The 20493-nt window shown below is 44.8% G+C and overlaps 1 protein-coding gene and 1 pseudogene across 1 annotated transcript; one reads left to right on the forward strand and one right to left on the reverse strand.

Moving 5' to 3' along the window:
* Positions 1 to 12487: 12487 nt before the first annotated feature.
* Positions 12488 to 15591, reverse strand: LOC123139715 (uncharacterized; annotated as a pseudogene).
* A 3634-nt stretch (positions 15592 to 19225) lies between these two features.
* Positions 19226 to 20284, forward strand: LOC123139716 (uncharacterized; the record flags this gene model as incomplete). Its single annotated transcript, XM_044559446.1, has 3 exons — positions 19226 to 19281; positions 19354 to 19685; positions 19899 to 20284. Coding segments are annotated over 3 exons (774 nt in total), but the record flags the coding sequence as incomplete, so codon positions are not given.
* Between the last annotated feature and the right edge of the window lie 209 nt (positions 20285 to 20493).

A 20493-nucleotide genomic window follows, 5' to 3' on the forward strand; every position in this document is an offset into this window, starting at 1 on the left:
CTCCCAGTAATTTGCCCAAGGCTGCCACAAGGACAAGAAAGAAGAAGACCTCAGAGTCTGAGGATGAAGATTATGTGGCAGTTAAGGATGAAGCCAGTTCCAAGAAGAAAGTGCTCAAGAAGGAGTACATCTCAACAACAGTTAAGCCTGGAATGAAGATCAAAAGGCCAGCAGGAAGACAACCAATGTCCAAAGCCAGAGTCTCCACTCAAGCTTCTTTGGAATCCCAACCCAAAGAGCCTGCTGCTGCTGAAGGAAAGAAAAGGAAAGAAAGGGTCAAGAAGACCATGGCCAGAGTGATTGGGAAGCCCTCTGTGATGGAGGAAGAAGAAGAAGAAGAAGAAGAGGAAGAAGAGGTTGCTGAGCCAGCACCCAAGGCACAAAAGCTGATGGGTGATGGCATAAAATCAGGGGCTGCAACTTCAAAGCCCAAAGCTGCCCCTAAACCCAAGAGTGCACCAAAGAGGAATACCAGGAGTATACCAGCAGCTGAGAAGAACAAGGCTCCAATGCCTGAAGTTGATGCTGAGGAAGATGAAGAAGGGCGGGTCCTAAGGAAGCTTAAGCCCAAGATTCCAGACCACAATGATGCTCATCCTGTGGTTGAGAACATGAAGATCAGGAGAGATCAAGGGCTGAGGCTATGGAGAGAGTCAGATCCATATGCCACCAGAAGAAGGACCGTTGTAGATTACAGGTTCCACACCAAGGAGCAGCAGGACTTCTATGAGACCATCTTATTGGATAAGAAGCCCATAGTTTGTGATATGAGGTGGGTCGACTGGACCTACATTCAGGAGAACGCAGAACACTATCCTGGAGTATATGACAGCTTCAGTGCATGTGGAGTTGCGGATTTTGTTGGGCATAAGCTCACAAACTGGAATGATGAGCTCATTATGCAATTCTACTCCACAACACATTTCTATCCAGATGGAGGGATAGTCTGGATATCTGAAGGAACGAGATATCAGTCAACCATAGAGGAATGGACAAGTCTGATCAATGCCCCCAAGGAAAGTGAAGATGACTTGGACATTTATGCCAAGAAGAAGATGGGTGACAACTCAATGTCAGACATGTACAAGGAAATCCCAGATGATGCACTTGAGACTTTCAATTTTGGATCAGTTCATTATCTTCTGTGAGGGCTGCCTACGATCAACTGGATTCTAAGGCACACTCTTTTGCCCAAATCAGGTGACCACAACATGATCAGAGGGCGTGCAATCAATTTGCTTCACATATTTGATGTGCCTCAGAAATTCAAAGTCATGAGCCTCATAGTTGAAACTATCAAGAGGACAGCAGCAGACCAGAAGAGGAGCTGTGGATATGCCCCACAGATTCAGGAGTTGATAAACTCAAAGATGGGCACAAGGAAGTGTCTGTTGGATAAGGAACACATGGTTTTCTATCCTGACTTTGAGGACAATCAAGTTGTCATGACTGAGAATGAACCATCATCAGTGCAAGCGCAAAAGAAGAAAGAGAAAGCAAGGAAAGAGAAGGCTACCAAGATGCCAACTCAAGCAGAGGCATCTGATTACTTTGTTAAGAACAAGCAGGAGCAGCTTGGTTACTTGATAGCATCAACTCTGCGGATTGAGAAGGGGTTGGCCGCCCTAATTCAAAACCAGGAGAGCCTGAAAAGAATCATGGAACAAAAATTCTATGATCTTGATGTCAAAGTAACTGAGATTCAGTCAGCTGTGGAGCAGCTATAGGATGACATGCAGGAGAGGAAGGGCAAAACAACGACTGATTCATTTGCCAAAGTGCCACGAGCTCAGAGATCAGCTGCAGAGCCAGTCACCAGAGTCACTTCATCAGCTCCAGCTACAGCTCCAGCGCAACCAACTCCAGCACCAACTCCTTCAGCTCCTTCCACATCTACTGATGCCTTCGTCCTTGGAGTCCTATCTACACCACCATCAGAAGACCAAGCCTGAGAGACGATATAGTCCTATGCATTTTCTAGGAACTTTTTGGTAACTTGTTGCCAAAGGGGAAGAAAAATGTATAGATCATAGGCTTCGAGAGAGAGAGATTTGCTTTTGTTCTCTCTTGTCTTCTTGGTTGAACTTCGTTTGCTTTGGTTGCTTGAGATACTATGCTTTTACCTGTGAGACATTGATGATCATGTGTTTGATCATAAGCTACACTTATGCTTGTTATGATATTATCTTACTTATCCTTATATGATCATTCACTGTGCTTGGTGATGAGTGCATGTATTCAATCTTTATTATTTTGAGCGCTCCACCAAGATGTATGTGACATGGAAGAGTAACCCATGAGTCTAATTCCTTGTGCATTTGCAGTCCAAAGCAAATCTTAAAATATGCACAGATTTAGGGGGAGCTCTTGCTTATCACATACTTCTCAAAGCGACGATGCTTTTAAATTTTATTATCATTTGTCGAAGCTTTGATCTATATGTTGTCATCAATTACCAAAAAGGGGGAGATTGAAAGTGCAACTATCCCTAGGTGGTTTTGGTAATTCATAACAACATATAGCTCCATTGAGCTAATGCTATTCCAAGACAAATATTTCAGGAAAGCTCAATGGATGGCATGACATGGATGATAAAAGTGGATCCCTCAAAATATTGAGGACAAATGATTGGCTCAAGCTCAAAGCTCAAGACTCTACATTTTACATTTTAGTGATCCAAGATCACATTGAGTCTATAGGAAAAGCCAATACTATCAAGGAGGGATGAGGTGTTGCTTAATGAGCCTCTTGCTTCATGTGCTTAGTGATATGCTCCAAAACCCTCCACTACTTTCTCACATCCACAGATGACCTAAAACTAAAGTCAAACTCGGCCCTGCCGATTCTTTCTATCCGGCGCCACCGAGTTCAAATGTCATAGCCACTGCCACAAACCCTAGGCAAATCGGTCTCACCGATAGGGATCTCGGTCTCACCGAGATGGGATTGTAATCTCTCTATTTCCCTTCGTAACGTTTCGGTCTAACCGAAGTGAACGATCGGTCCCACCGAGATTGATTTGTAAACTCTCTGTTTCCCTTTCGTAACATTTCGGTCTCACCGAAAAGAGCGAATCGGTCCTACCGAGTTTACCTGACCAACTCTCTGGTTAGCTAATTATCAAAATCGCTCTCACCAAGTTTGTGTAGTCGGTCTCACCGAGATTACGTTATGCCCTAACCCTAACCATATCGGTCCTACCGAGTTGCATGTCAGTCCCACCGAAAACCCTAACGGTCACTAGGTTTACTAAATCGGTCTGACCGAGTTTTATGATTCGGTCCCACCGAGTTTGGTAAATTGTGTGTAACGGTTAGATTTTGTGTGGAGGCTATATATACCCCTCCACCTCCTCTTCATTCGTGGAGAGAGCCATCAGAACAAACCTACACTTCCAACTTACCAGTTCTGAGAGAGAACCACCTACTCATGTGTTGAGGCCAAGATATTCCATTCCAACCATATGAATCTTGATCTCTAGCCTTCCCCAAGTTGCTTTCCACTCAAATATTCTTTCCATCAAATCCAAATCCTGTGAGAGAGAGAGTTGAGTGTTGGGGAGACTATCATTTGAAGCACAAGAGCAAGGAGTTCATCATCAACACACCATTTGTTACTTCTTGGAGAGTGGTGTCTCCTAGATTGGCTAGGTGTCACTTGGGAGCCTCCGACAAGATTGTGGAGTTGAACCAAGGAGTTTGTAAGGGCAAGGAGATCGCCTACTTCGTGAAGATCTACCGCTAGTGAGGCAAGTCCTTCGTGGGCGACGGCCATGGTGGGATAGACAAGGTTACTTCTTCGTAGACCCTTCGTGGGTGGAGCCCTCCGTGGACTCGCGCAACCGTTACCCTACGTGGGTTGAAGTCTCCATCAACGTGGATGTACGATAGCACCACCTATCGGAACCACGACAAAAACATCCGTGTCTCCAATTGCGTTTGAATCCTCCAAACCCTTCCCTTTACATTCTTGCAAGTTGCATGCTTTATTTTCCGCTGCCTATATACTCTTTGCATGCTTGCTTGAATTGCGTGATGATTGCTTGAATTGTTCAAAGTTAGCTAAAATCTGCCAAAGTCTAAAATTGGGAAAAGGCATAGCTTTTAATTGATCAAGTAGTCTAATCACCCCCCCTCTATACATACTTCAAGGTCCTACACATAGCTCCAGTGAGATCCCTGGAGAACCTGCCAGGTATTGGAGAACCTGTGCTCCAACGCAAACAAGTAGCGACGGACGTGCGCGTCCTCCTCACTGACACGGTGATGCACCACCTCCGCGGGGTCCTCGAGCCTCTGGACCGTCACTGGCCCACGCGACCGCCACCAAAGAAAGTTCGGGTCAACAACAGGCTGACTCCTCAGCAACCTGCGCCCCCGGTAGGTAGCGCCTCCCAGTACCACCCCTGCGGAGCCCAGTACCGGGCATGGCCCGTCTGGTCAAGCAGGTGTCGTCCTCCGCCGACTCGACGACGAGGATGCGGGATAGGCATCGTCGACGTCGATGCGGGAAAAATTGCTTTAGCTAAAAAAAATAGCAACAAATTCTTACTAACGAGTTCTATTAATTCAATTAGTTCTTACTAAAAATAAACTTACTATAAATAAAAATAAACTAATACCTAATTGGTACCTAGTTCTTACTAACTAATTAGTACCTAGGAACTACTGCCCTAATTACCATATAAGTAATTAACTAACTAGCACTAAAAATAGCCTAGGGTTCATACTAACTAGCACTAAATAGCTAGGGTTCATACTAAGCAGAGAAGAGGGATCGAAAGGGGAGAGTGCTTACAGAGGGCGGGGAGAGAGATGGGGTCGGGGGAGACGGCGGCACCGAGGCGCGGCGAGGCGGGGTCGGGGGAGACGGCGGCGAGGCGGGGTCGGGGGAGACGGCGGCGAGGCGGAGGCGACGAGGAATAGTAGAGGAGAATTGGGGGAGGAAGCAGAGGAGAGGGAATCAGGCCGCGCGGGAGGTTAGGCGAAAATAGCTTTAACAGTAGCGTGGGGAGGCAAAACGCGCTGCTGTTAAAATCCATAGTAGTAGCGCTGTTCATAGAAGGGCGCTACTACTATACCTAGCACGTCGGGAACGGTGTGGCAATTATAATTGTAGCGCGTTCTGTTCCTGTCGCGCTACTGCTAAGCGGGTAACAGTAGCGCCGTTCTAGCAGACGCGCTACTGCTAGCTACTGGTAACATTCTGTATAAGGTTTTCCCTAGTAGTGATTGTGTGTCACACGCCATTCTTAAATCTCACAAAATCTCCTAACGTACATATATAGAAAATATATATCATTTGCAGTATTAGTCATAAATATTTTGTCACTCATTGCACTAGCTAGTTTGGTGGAGCCCTTCTAAGTCAACCCGATCAAATAGCATGCACAATGCTATGACTGCGTTCTAGATAATATATATGGATCATACCAGAGGGTGACGTGTGCTTCGCCACACCATTACTTGGTCGTGAGTTAAGTCTCCTATTTTACACGGGCTATTTTGGTTAGAGGTGAGCACTATTACATAGAGTTGACCGATATTTCTGGTTTATTTGGTTTATGGTGTCCGGTTCGCTGTTTCCATCGCTAGTTGTTTGATGTTTGGGTGTATTGTCAGTTTTCATCCTATATACCATCGGACCATATGCATCAAAACTGGCCTCCTTTTTCTCTGACTTCCCTACTTTGCTGGCGTGTGTATAGCTAGGCATGGCCCAAGGCCCATACACCATGCACACCCGCACACTACACAACCCATTTTACTCGTGCCTCTGCCTCTCAAAATCACACTCCCTGCACTGTTATTCACCACCAAATGGACTCCAATATCTCAACCTAGTCGCCTCCCAACCTTGGGTTAGATCTACTGATGTTGGCTTGGATCTCCTATGCCTAATCTTTCCCTTCTTACTCTTCCCCGCCGCTTAGCACGATGTCGGTATTCCATATCGCAAATCCACCACTTGATGAGTCCCATGGTGTAGACGGAGCAAGTGATGAACCAACTGTTTGACATAGAATTAGCAAGCTGCCGCCGCCCCCTAACAAACGCACCAAGCAAAAAACTAGTTCACCCACTCGCCTAGCAGTAAAATCACCCATAGGGGCGGGAGATCCTGTTCAACGTGCAACGTGTTGAACGACCACCATGTAACATCCCGGATGAAACTTTCCATATATGTAACTTCAACTCTTGCCATTTTCGGCTATGTGCTATGGTATTCCCTCCGTGGTTGGGTTTTTGTCTTTCGTTTTGCATTTTATTCATGTCATGCATCTCATATCATGTCATCATGTGCATCTCATTTGCATACGTGCTCGTCTTATGCATCCGAGCATTTTCCCCGTTGTCCGTTTTGCAATCCGACACTCCTACATGCACCGGCGCATCCCTCTTGTCTCTTTTTCGTGAGAGGGTGTTAAACGTTCTCGGAATGGACCGAAGCTTGCCAAGTGGCCTTGGTACACCACCGATAGACCACCTTTCAAGTTTCGTGCCATTTGGAGGTCGTTTGATACTCCAACGGTTAACCGGGTAACCGCGAAGGTCTCTTGTGAGTTGCAGCCCAACACCCCTTCAAAAAAGTCCAATAACCCATCTAAGTCACTTCCATGTCCATCGCCGTTCGATCATGATCGTGTGGGCGAAAACCACACCTTATTTGGAGCTTCCTAACTCCTCCTACCTATAAAACACCTCCTCCCCCAAAATTCTGGATCAAATCCACCCCTAACCCTAGCCCCGCTCCTCTCGCCGCCGCCGGACACGTCCGGGCGGAGCCGGACGCGTCCGCCCGCCGCCCCGGACCAATCGCGCGCCGCCACGTGGCGGGCCGCGCCCACATCGCCGCCGCCTCCGCCAAAGCCCGCCGGGCCCGAGGCCGGCCCCCGCGGCCCGCACCGCGCCGCCCCGGCCGCCGTCGCCCCCGCCGCCCCGCGCACCGCCGTCGGCCGCCGCCCGCTCACCGCCGTCGACCCGCGCCCCGGCCGCCGCGGTGCCCGCCGCCGACCCGCGCCCCGGCCGGCCCCGACCCCGTCTCCAACCTCCTCCCGCTCCAACTACGGCGAGCCGCCGCCGGCCCGCCTCGATCCGCGCGCCCGAGCCCGATCCAGATCAGGAGAAAACCGAGCTTGACCCCGAAATCCTCTAAGTCCTCGGTTCTGCATAATTTTTCATGCCATATTAATCGCATCATAACTTTGCATCTGTGGCTCCGTTTTGGGCGTATAGCATACCGTATTGTTCGTCTCGACGAGTACATCATTTCATCTCATTGCATCATTTTCATTTGGGCTCATCTTGATGCCCGAAATGCTGTTAGAAGAGAGCTATGTGATGTTAGTTTCAGATTCTTATCAGAACTTGCACTTGTCATTTTTGCCATGATTGATGTGTGCACCCTATGAACTTGAGTCCTACATGTATTTTGTAATATGCCATGTCATCTTTACAGGGGTGTATGCCATGTATTTTTGTGATCTCTGTGGTGACTAGCACAAGCATGCAAATTAGGCTTCATGATGTTGCTGATTTCAGTCCCTGTTCTGCTGTTATTTTTATGCCATGTAAACTTGATGCTATAGAGAGATCCATGCCTATTTTGAGATACTTCAGTAAGGATGTTTTGAACATATGGTTATGCTTTATCCATCCATTCTCTTGTTTGCAATTATGGAGTAGTCTAGCATGTCGTTTTCGTGCTCTACTTTTGCTATAAAATGTTTCCTGGCAGATTGTTTACATGTTATTCAATTTTACCAAGGTTGTTGTAGTTGATCCTTGCATGATATAAACTTGTTCTTCCCATGTTTAGTTTCATAAACATGTATTCTTGCTGGTGCTATGCTTATCTTGTCATGCAATGAGTTGTGGTGAGTGAATCGAGCTTGCAAAGATGCCTTCATGATGCTGTTAATGCCATGCTCTGTTTCCTGAATCTGTTAACGAAACTTGCTATGTTTACATGGGTGCAATCCTATCTTCTGATCCTTTTTGGCTCATGGTCAGTAAGGGATTTTTGTTCTATGCTTTGAGTAGAATCATTTCATGCCTTGATTTGCTACTATAAGTTCCTGTAGCATGTTGATTGCTTGCTCTGAACATTGATATCTGATGTTGTTTATGCCATGTCCAACCTGATATCTTTTGCACTTTTCCCATGCTTGTTTGAACCTGTTATGTTGTGATTTAGCCGTAGCTCAGTGTTCCTTTTTTGTTAAGCATCTCCTGTAGATCACTGCCATATGCTTTGTTTTTATGTTGGGGTGCTGTAGCATAGTTTCTTGATTTATTCTAAGTGCTATCATGCTGTTAATGACAGAATTGTGTCATTCTTGTTTTGCTTGCCATTTGCAAACCGTGCATCCGATTCAGGTGATCTTTATATCGATTTCAACCGAAATCATCCCACCTTTCCAGCAGTATACTTGGTTTGCCAATTTGATGCCTTGTTCACCACTTTTCCTTCCGGAGCACGCATACGCATTGCATATCACATCTCGCATATCATGCCATGTATTGCATCATGTTGCTTGTGCATTGCACCTTGATTTACTGTGGTTCCATTGTTTGTGTTCTTGCTTTGGGTAGAGCCGAGATACGAGTACGTGAACGAGGAACCTGTTGAGAACGCTTACGAGGATCAAGCTTTCGACAACTCTGAGAACTTTGCAGGCAAGATGACCATACCCTCGAAATCACTTCTATCCTTGCTTGCTAGATGCTCGCTCTTTTGCTATTCCTATGCTACGTTACCTACCACTTGCTATACTATGCCACCCATATTGCCATGTCAAACCTCTAACCATCCTTTCCTAGCAAACCATTGATTGGCTATGTTACCGCTTTGCTCAGCCCCTCTTATAGCGTTGCTAGTTGCAGGTGAAGATGAAGTTGGTTCCAGGTTGGAACATGGTCATTTTGGGATATCACAATATCTCTTATTTAATTAATGCATCTATATACTTGGTAAAGGGTGGAAGGCTCGGCCTTATGCCTGGTGTTTTGTTCCACTCTTGCCGCCCTAGTTTCCGTCATACCGGTGTTATGTTCCTTGATTTTGCGTTCCTTACACGGTTGGGTGATTTATGGGACCCCCTTGACAATTCGCTTTGAATAAGACTCCTCCAGCAAGGCCCAACCTTGGTTTTACCATTTGCCACCTAAGCCTTTTTCCCCCGGGTTTTCGCGAGCCCGAGGGTCATCTTTATTTAACCCCCCGGGGCCAATGCTCCTCTGAGTGTTGGTCCAAACTAGAGCCACTTGCGGTGCCGCCCTGAGGCAACTTGGGGTATCCTCGGTTGCCGTACGTACTGCTCATCTGGATGTGCCCTGAGAACGAGATATGTGCAGCTCCTATCGGGATTTGTCGGCACAATCGGGCGGCTTTGCTGGTCTTGTTTTACCATTGTCGAAATGTCTTGCGAACCGGGATTCCGAGACTGATCGGGTCTTTCCGGGAGAAGGAATATCCTTCGTTGACCGTGAGAGCTTATAATGGGCTAAGTTGGGACACCCCTACAGGGTATTATCTTCCGAAAGCCGTGCCCGCGGTTATGAGGCAGATGGGAATTTGTTAATGTCCGGTTGTAGAAAACCTGAAGTTGACCTTAATTAAAATACATCAACCGCGTGTGTAACCGTGATGGTCTCTTCTCGGCGGAGTCCGGGAAGTGAACACGGTGTTGGAGTTATGTTTGACGTAAGTAGTTTCAGGATCACCTCTTGATCGCTACTAGCTTCACGACCGTGCCTTGCTTCTCTTCTCGCTCTCTTTTGCGAATGTAGCCACCATATATGCTAGTCGCTTGCTGCAGCTCCACCTCACAACTCTGTTCTACCTATAAGCTTAAATAGTCTTGATCTCGCGGGTGTGAGATTGCTGAGTCCTCGTGACTCGTAGATTCTACCAAAAACAGTTGCAGGTGCCGACGATGCCAGTGCAGGTGACGCAACCGAGCTCAAGTGGGAGTTCGATGAGGAACGTGGTCGTTACTATGTGTCTTTTCCTGATGATCAGTAGTGGAGCCCAGTTGGGACGATCGGGGATCTGTGTAGCATTTGGGGTAGTCTTCTTTTATTTTGGTTCCGTAGTCGGACCTTGAGTGTAATCTGGATGATGGATGTTTATTTATGTATTGTGTAAAGTGGCGACTGTAAGCCAACTATGTATCTCTTTCCCTTATGTATTACATGGGTTGTGTGAAGATTACCTCACTTGCGACATTGCTTTCAATGCGGTTATGCCTCTAAGTCGTGCTTCGACACGTGGGAGATATAGCCGCATCGAGGGCGTTACACACCAAATGTGCACGTCCCAGGACACTCGCTTTGACCTGGTAGCCAGTCAGCCTTATTGGGCCATGGGCCATCCAGAAAAACAAAGGGAAAAAACAAAGAAAGGAAGGAGAACTGGAAAAGGTAGAGGGATTGTTCTTGAAAAAATAAAAAATGTTTGCAAATTTTAAAAAGAATGTAAAAGCCTAAATATATTCCTGAATTAATAAAAATTTACGAGTTCAGAAAATTATTAGTGAACTTAAAAATGTTAGCAAATTTGAAAAAAGTTAGTGCATGAATTTTAGAAAATCTTCCCTGGATTTTAAAAATGATCACGGTTTCAAATGAAGTTTCCTTGATTTCAAAAATGTTCAAAGATTTTAAAAATGTACTCATATTTCAAAAAATGTTTTCACATCTATAGGGATTCTGTATGTACTTACGTGTAGCCCAAATGAGCAAGCATTCAACATTCTTTGTGCCAAAAAGAGGAATAAAAAAACTTTCGTTCGTACCAAGAAGTCAACAACATGTATCAAGAGAGACTGATCTTGTAATCAGAACAACCTGTCCTGAATCGACATATGCTTCTCTTCATGAGTAATTTCACACGAGATGCAGATCAAGATCGATGCTGATGGTGACATGATCCATCGATCCAACAAGCAATATATTCCTATATTTAGCCCCCAGACGGTCGCCGGCGCCAGCACGCAAGTTCCTCAGTGTCTACCTTGCCGGTTATCAAAGTCAATGACTGCCAGGGTGTGATTTTAAATAAAATATACTAGATTGTATTCCACACCAGAAAAGAGAACACACATATATAGGTTTGCCCAACAAAGGGGGTAGCCGATATACATTCCATATGATGTATAGTCAAGTAAGAAACAATTAAGAGGAAAACAACATGCGCAATAGCTACTAGTATAAGCTCTCGAGTCCAGGAACAACAAAACCACAGAGATGCCATGAATGATTATTGATTTATATGGACCTTGACCTTATGAGCGGCGGCCATCACCATCATCCTCCCCCTTACCTTGAATTGGTCACCTGTATGACATTCTTCCTCAATGAGTCCACTTTCTCCTTCGCCTCTATGATCTTCTTCCTCAACGAATCCACCTCCTCGCATACCGTGATGCGACTTCCTTTGGCACTCGTGATGCGAAGCTCTTCTAGAGATGGTGCAGCATCAAGAAGGAACATTGTCCAGGCGATATCACATTCTTCAGGAAGATTGTCCAAATTCACAAACCGTAGTTTGGCGAGCAGTAGCACACGAGTAAGCAATTTCGGGCATTCCCGTTGAACCCAAATCTGGGAGAGATAAAAAAAATGAATAAAACTTGTTCATAAATTACATCTCAAGTGATGCATAAATTACTACAGTTGTATATAACAATCATACAAAGAGAATTGAATAGAGATGATTGGATCAGTGGGTACCTTTTCACTCCAATATTCCTGATACAAATCGCTTACGGAGGGGACATTGTAGGTCGTCCGTTGGAGCTTTGGTAGACGGTCAAGCTCCTTTGTTTTGAATTCCCCATAGGAGATAACAAGCTCAAGGACTCGAGTGTGTTTTACATGCAATGTTGAACGGATCCCCGCGTCACACTCAAAGAAACACAATGACTCGAGGCGCTTGCAGGTGCTTAGAATGTTTTGTATGTCCAGTTCACCAAATCTCAGATTATGCAGTTGTGGTCTTGTGAGGCCAGCAAAAGCATTTGCACAATGACGAACAAATTTAGCGAACTTCTTAACAAATAGCAGGGGATACGCCTCGGTGCAATGATAGGTATCCCTTGGCGTCAAGATCTCAAACTCGGTTGCATCTAGTTTCTGGGTCACCATGGCGAGGCCGGCTGATTTGCCAATCGAGTGACAACGAGAGGGACTCAAGAAAACCTGAGCTTCAGCTTGCGAATGGTAATCTGCCGGGACCACATGCTCAAGACTTTGTCTATCACATCGGCCACAACGCAGTTGATTCGAACGAAATAGTGGGGAATAATATCGTGGAGAATCAGCAAGCCGAGGCAGTTTATGCATTTGCCTTGAGAGGATGCAGGTTCTTACAAGATCAACCGTACCCACCCTCTCGACGATGTTGTTATTGGGCAGCTTGCTTAGTAATATGTGGTCATTGTCAGATGCTTTCGTTAACTGCAATTCTCCAGGAGGGAAATTAGTCATGGGTGGTAGATCAATATATTGACCTAGATCAAAGCAAAAAATAGCAATTGCAAAATGAAACTTACATCATGGGGGATTTTGTGAGTGGAAGCCACCGCCATGGCCCTCCCCTTGATCACCTCTGCGATCTCCAGTCTGAATGAATCCACCTCCTCGCTGGTCCATGGACAACTCCAAGGACGAACTCCGAGATGAGGGAACTTGACAACGCAGTGCTCGCACACCTTCCTGTCGTGTAGAGATACCTCCTTGATGTTCTCCGCGGCTTCAATGACGCGCCTGACGTATGCCATGAAGTTGTCGTTGGGCTGGAAGCCGTAGATAGTTAGTCTGGAAAGATTATTGTGCTTGAAATCAGGAGTAGATGGCTCCCACTTCACATCGGTTTTCTGGTAGTAACTTTTTGGCGACTCCAATTGGCATTTATGATCCCATACTGTGATGCAAAGCTCCTCTAAGGATGGCGCGGCTTCAAGAAGGAACATTGTCCAAGCGATGTCACATTCCTCGGGAAGATTGTTAAGATTCACGCGCCGTAGTTTGCCGAGCACAGGTGCAAGCACTTTAGGGCATTCTGGTAGAACCCAAACCTGGTAGAGGTAAAACAACACTTGTAAATTACATCTCAAGTGATGCATACGTTACTACCGTCGGCATATAACAATCAGATAACGTATATTTTATATATGCATATATATCATGGACCTAGCCACACAAAAAAATATGTTAGATTAGAAGTGAACTTATTATATCCGGCTTTCGATGCCATGAATGAAAATAGGCTCACGTACACTTGGACTCATGCTTTCAGTGGATTGTCCACTTTGTGATAATAAATGCTTCTAAGGTACTCCCTCCTTTCCGGTTTATAGGGTTTATCTCAAAATTTTAGTTTTTCCATTTTATAAGGCTCAATTTGGTTGTTTCCCATCACATGTTCAGATTCTAATGTGCATTAAATCATTGCATGCAAGTATTAAGAGAAAATTGACCAATGCATGTAATTTATGCATGCATTGCATTGCAATTAATGCATTTGTAAACATACTTTTTTGAGGAAAACAAGAGCATTAATTGGGTGATTTTACAAACTACAAAAAATATTCCACCACTCATCATCTACCTTGGTTGGTGAGATTTTTAAATTAAGCTTTATAAACCGGAAAGGAGGGAGTACATATATAGAGACAAACGAGGCAAAGATAATTGTGGTGAGTACCTTTTCACTTTGAAAATCGAGGTGCAGGTCACTGATTGAGGGAACATTAACAAGCAGCTGGCTCAGCTTGAGGGTCCTGTTTATAATGAATGCATGCGCCAGAGTTAGCTTGGAGAGCTGAGGGACATAGCCCAAAATCAAGGGATTGTCTAGGTTATCAAATATCCATCTATGCAAGGTCATCCGTCGAAGCTTCGGTAGGCAGCCGAGCTCCACCGTTGAGAATTTCGCATAGGCAAATGTAAGCTCAACGAGTCTGGCATGCTCTACATGCAGCACCGGAAGTTTCCACGCGTCACACCGGAGCAAACGCAACGACTCGAGCCGCTTGCACGTGGTTAGGATGTTGGGTATGTCCGACTCACCGAACCTCAGGTTGAGAGACGTGATTCAGGACCATGGTTCAGCCGAACCTATGGTCCATGCCGTATGATTTAACATTCTACTACATGTGGATCTGTGATATGCACGCCAACTACATTTTTTAATCAACCATGCATGAATCCTCATGAATAGACATGTATGACAACTGCATTTTTTAATCAATCATGCATCGATCCTTATGAATAGTGTCTAGAAATGAATGGTGTCGAGCGTAGGTTCGGCTGAACCATGGTTCCGGATAACATTTCCGCCTCAGGTTCTGCAGCTGCAGCCGCGTGAGGCCGGCAAACGCGTCGGCACACTCGCCGATAAAATTGTTGAACAGCTTCGCCGAGTCGAGGAGATCGGCATCGGTGCGCCTATAATAGATGTCCTTGGTCAGGATATCGAACTCTGCCGCGTCGATCTTCTGCGTGGCCATGGCGAGGGCGACGGCCCTGCCGATCTTGAGATGGCCGTCGCCTCTCATGATGAACCTGAGCTTGAGGCTGCGGATGGGGATCTGTGGAGACCTCGTGCTGAGGATCTTGTCGGTCATGTCGGCCACGCCACGGTTCTTCCGGTGTAGATCAAGGTCGCTGAGGTCGACGACGATCTGCGAGAGCAAGGCCGGCAGGTTGAGCGTTTGCTATGCTTGGAGACGACGCAGGTCCTGACGGCGTCCAACGTGCCCACCCTCTCCAGGATGTTGAGCAGCACATCGTGAGGCAGTTTGACTAGCCTGTTGACTTTCAGCAGCTGGATAGATATAGATTTGATATAAACTAGCGTGTAGTGCGCAGCGGCACGCCGCGCTACAACGATTGGTAAGCTATTTGGTTTTTTAATAATTTTTGGTAAGGTCCCAAGACATGATTCGTTGCAAGGGAAGGATACATCTGGAAAATGCATAAATGATCAGACTTGATTCATTGCAAGGAAAGGATACATCTAGTTGGTACATGCATAAGCGATCTACAGTAGTCTCTTGTTCTCTTCTTAGACCCGAGATGTTGATACTCTAGCTTGGTTTGTCTCTGTGATGTAGTGGTAGAGAATGCATAAGTGATCTACATTAGGTGGTGACAATAGCTACTGGATACATAATTGCAAAACTCTTGTTCTCTTCTTAGACCCGAGATGTTGATACTCCAGCTAATTGGTTCGTCTCTATGATGTAGTGGTAGAGTCGTAGAGAGATGAAGCTAGTTCTTCTGCTCGTATATTTATTGGTGGTTTGTTTCCCGTGTAGACCATGTTCAACTTGTTGCGGGATGAATCTCTTGGCCCTTGATGGATTGGGAAAATATCTTGAAATAGAGGACAAAACACCTAATTCTCTTCTTTGTTCTTCCTCCATTTTTGTGCAGCGGAGCATTTCTTGTACATTGTTTTTAGAGCATTGTAGTTGTGGTTGTCGATGACTATGTTGTGAAGAAAGCTAATGCATCAAGGGTAAACTAATCAGTTACCAATTTGTCTGAATCAGTCTTGAGTCAAGAGCCCTTGTAGAACACAGTCCGCCGCACTAATCCTGGCAAGAGGCATCCAACAATAGTAGCAACAACATCAGTACACGGAATCAACAAGATGTCACACAAAGCAAACACCAAATACCGAAACAGGTAAACGTATCAATATAATTACCTCTTAAGAGTGTATGACCACGTGATCCCCTGTAAAAATTTGAAAAAGAAACAATTACATACAAAAGCACCAGGAAGGAAATGCCTATAGCTACACAAGGGAGTAACTTTCAACCTGATTCCCCTCACAACTATTGGATCCTAACCAAATTTATTAGAAGAAAAAGAGAGAGAATCACTTATACTATCCATATTTCAGATAACAATAGAATGACTTCTGAAAATCCTGGTAAACAAGAACATTGATGCAATGTAGCTTCCATAGGTATATGGCCCTTTTTTTTGAAGAATTTTTTAAAGGAGCAATATGTACAAATGATGAACAATAATATTGTGATATATATGTCATAAGTTATCATACATCCATAGATCCATTGGTAGATGCAAGGCTAAATTGAAATTAAACAGAATGATCTACAGTTTTTGGTGCATGAAAAGAATCTCCACCTTATACCATATAAATGTTCACTCATATCCAAGCTGGCTCTAGCTTAACAGTCTTTGTATTTTTACAGAAAGGCTGGAACCTAAAACCTCTATCATGGCCATGAAGGGCATCTGCACACAATCAGATACGCGAACTGAACCAACAAAGAAAACAAATAAATAAATAATCCATATAGGATGACACACATTTTTCCCAAGCGAACGTCGATCGCTAGCAGGATTATGACCTCCAAAGAAAACAAATAGATAAATAATCCTGGATATGCTCACTATGAGCCTGTAGAAGCTAGTAAAAAGACGAATCAATGAATATCAACTGAGTTAAATAAAAAATGCAATAATTATCCGTATGTGTGCCATAGCTGACAAGGAATTTCTATTCACTTCCTCGCCTTAAAGCCGTCGACTCCGAGTAGGAACAATCTGATCCCAAGGATACAGAGCCACTCCAGCTTTGCATCCAGGACAGCAACGCTGCGCCTGGGATTTACAAACATAGGTATGCCTGGGATTTACACACCTTCCATTGGCCAAATTTTTCTTGAAGTAGAAGTTACTCATCGAAGAGAAATGAATGGAAACTTGTACATGGGATTCTGCACTTTTAAATAATTAAGGATGACGTATAATGTCTCTATGCTTGCCACTTCTTTTGATGTAAGATGGGGAACTAATACTGGTGGACATCATAAAGATTAAATATACCCTTCTCAAGCTATAGATCATGGGTTAATTCTACAATAAGTATTAGGAAAATAGATCGGGTTTAGACCGATTATGTCGAATGGGACCAATATTTCCAGCAATTAAATGCAATGACGATTCAGATATATACCCATGGCAAGTAAGGAACATACACACGCCCTGAAGAACGTCTACTTTACAAATGTTTGTACACAACAATAGCTTGTTACATTAGCCAAATAATAGAGAACACAGCAGAACTGATATAAGAATCATATACTATCATAACATGTGGTCGTTCTTATGGAATTTAAGATATAAGCCGACCATATCATCATATGCCATATGCAGAATCACAGAAAAAGAGAAATAACACTACCTTGCAAACCTGATTAGACGCCCATAGGCAACAATAATTGATATTGATAACTCAACCTTCAAATGAGCATGTGTAATGACCTAGAGGATGGAAGAATGCATCAAAATACGAAGCTACAGTAAAGAGACCACAAAATAACACAAAAGGAATGAAACAACCATGCTTTGTAAATTATTTGTACTTGGTGAGAACATAGCTAATACAAACTACGCAATCCAGAGCAGCATTAGCAACTGCAGAAAGTAAAAACAGCAACAATCTATTAGTAGCAGTAGCAGTATCTCTATTACTTTGTTCTATATAAGCAACAACAATCTCTTTGCAGCAGCAGGAGCATTATCTCTAAGCAGCAGCACTGTCCCTTTCTTCTTCACCCAAGCAGCAGCACACAAATCAGAACAGAGATAACATACAACTCAGAGCAGCAGATAATTAGTAGAAATCCCTATCCTAGCCGTTGACTCTAATCTCTGAACTCTCTTCTCCCATAGCACAAAACAGTAGCGGTACACACGCAGCAAACAACACCATAACCAGAATACCAGATGCAATGGAGTTATGGAGAGGAAAGAAGAAACATATCTGACTGATCAGGCGGCGACCACCCATGCATCCACCATCCCGGCCGTGAAACTGAAACCGAGTAAATCAAGATACAAAAAATCAGAACAATTCCAATCCATCGCAGCGAATCAAATCCACAATAAATCACTGGAAAACATAAAGGCGAGGAGTGGATGGGGTGGCTGCAACTTCGAGTTGGTTCCTTACTGTCGATCCCAACCAGATATATAGGAGAGTGCGTCGTGCAGCCGCTTAGGTTTTCCGCTGCCGTAGTAGTGGAAAAGGAGGAGAAAATATGGGATTTGCATGAAAGAGAGAAAAGCGACGAAGGCGATTTACCTCTTCCCCGAGCTTCCTCCCCATCGTCCCTCTCCTACCCCTGTTCGTCCGCTATCCAGTTGACGCCGGCCTTGTTGCCGGATCATGTTGATGTCGGCCTTGTCTTCCTTTGCCGGATGGCCAGTCGCCCAGTCTCCTCCCTCCTAACCGTGCACAAAATCTGAGACGTCGCGAGGAGGTTTGGATTCTGATCTGCGTGGTGAAGAGAGGTGCCGGGGTGGAAGGAAGTGCAGCGGCTGTGTGCGCTACCACCTCGGCCTGGTCGAGGGAAAACTGAGGGCCTGGCGGTAGGGGCTGACCGGCGACGAGGTTGGGGTGAATGGGGTGCGCGCCCGTGCAGAGACGGTGGAGAGGGGGCGGCGGCGGCGGCGTAGTGCTGGGTTGGGATAGAGAATGGTCGTTCTTGCGGGGGCGTTTCATCTTTTTATATATATGGTAAAAAGAGCGGTGGGGCGGTTGCTAGTTTTGTTTCACTGCTGACGCGTGGACAGTTCAGATTACACGTGTCCATCTCGGTTGTACGCGAACAATCCAGTAAAATTGAAGAAGACCGCAACCTTTACACGTAAGTCATATGGTGCAGGTCCCTAGTAACAAGTGTAATTTTCTAGAGGCTGTTAAAAAAATTTCAAAAAAACCAGGTAAATGAATCCCTTAGAGCATCTCTAGTGGAACATGTAAATTTGAACGTGTATATCTTCATATACACGTCCATATACATCTTGCTAAATTATACACCTCCCAGTTTTTCAGTGGAACGTGTAAATTTGGACGTGTATATTTCAACGGCTATATTTTCAAACGGCTATATTTCCAACGGTCATATTTCCGATCTATATAAACCACTCCTACCACCTCTTCCAGCACACTTCTCTTCTCACCTAGATTTTTCTATCGTTTCTCACGCAACACAATGAACACATCCACTTGGGACATGAGTTCTTCGTCATCTTCATCTGGCGACGATGAACTCATACTTGCAGCATTCGCCGAGCGCGAGGAGGAAGAGAGGAAGAACGCTCGACGCCATGGCGGTTCCAAGCATGGACGTCAGTCAATCGATCGAGGAAGAGATGCCTGATTTCTTCTTCTGTGGGACAACTACTTCAAAGAAGTTCCTCGCTTTCCCGAACATTTGTTTCGACGAAGGTTCGTAATTAGTACATTTCTCTGCTTTGGTCCTTTTTTCATTTCCCTGTCTCATTTAATTTTTATGCACAGATTTAGGATGTCGCGTACTTTGTTCAACCGCATAGCTGATGGTATACTTGAGCATGACTATGATGATTATTTTACGCAAAAAAGAAGTGCTTCTGGAGCTCTTGGGTTACATCCTTTGCAAAAGATGACCGCGGCGATGCGGATACTAACATATGGAATAGCAGGTGATTATGTTGATGAGTACATCCGGTCCGCTGAGTCTACTAATTTAGAGTCTTGCAAGAAATTTATGATCAAAATTTGTGAAGTTTTTGGGGAAAAATTCCTGAGATCTCCAAATGAAGAAGACATTGCTAGGTTATTTGCAATAGGGGAGGAAAGAGGATTTCCCGGTATGTTAGGGAGCATAGATTGCATGCACTGGGGGTGGAAAAATTGCCCCAAAAAATGGCATGGCATGTTTAAAGGCCATGTGAGCGAGCCCACTATGATCTTGGAAGCAGTTGCTTCACAAGATCTTTGGATTTGGCATGCTTATTTTGGTTTATCAGGATCTCTGAATGATATAAATGTTCTTCAACGTTCTCCTGTTTTTACAAAGCTAGCCGAAGGCCAAACTCCTCCAGTGAATTATAGCATCAATGGCCATCAGTACACAATGGGGTATTACCTTGCAGATGGTATCTATCCACGGTGGGCAACATTTGTGAAGAGCATACCAGCTCCAACTAGCAGAAAGCAAAAAACTTTTGCCAAGAAGCAAGAGGGGGCTAGGAAAGATGTGGAACGAGCCTTTGGAGTTCTGCAATCCCGTTTTGCCATTGTTCGTGGACCTGCTAAAGGATGGAAACGTAAAGAAATCACTGATGTCATGAAAGCTTGTGTCATAATGCACAATATGATAGTTGAAGAGGAGCGACAAACTGGTCGGCAAAGCTGCACTTTTGAGGCAATGGGAGAAAGAGTCACAGTCTCTCTTTTATTCAGATGACTCAACGGATTAGAAATTTCGATGAACGTGATCCAGCTATGATTGCATTAGCATTACGCTCCGGCCATGATGATTCCTTGTGTGTGTTGTAGTACTCTGAAATTCTATCCCAATAAGCATCCCGGTTTTTATCTGTCCCAACAATATCCGAACTTGTATTTGCCCATGCTGCTATGAGAACCTTGTCCTCATCACTAGACCAATTTTTG

This window comes from Triticum aestivum, chromosome 6B (assembly GCF_018294505.1).
Source record: "Triticum aestivum cultivar Chinese Spring chromosome 6B, IWGSC CS RefSeq v2.1, whole genome shotgun sequence".
Classification (NCBI taxonomy): Eukaryota; Viridiplantae; Streptophyta; class Magnoliopsida; order Poales; family Poaceae; genus Triticum; species Triticum aestivum.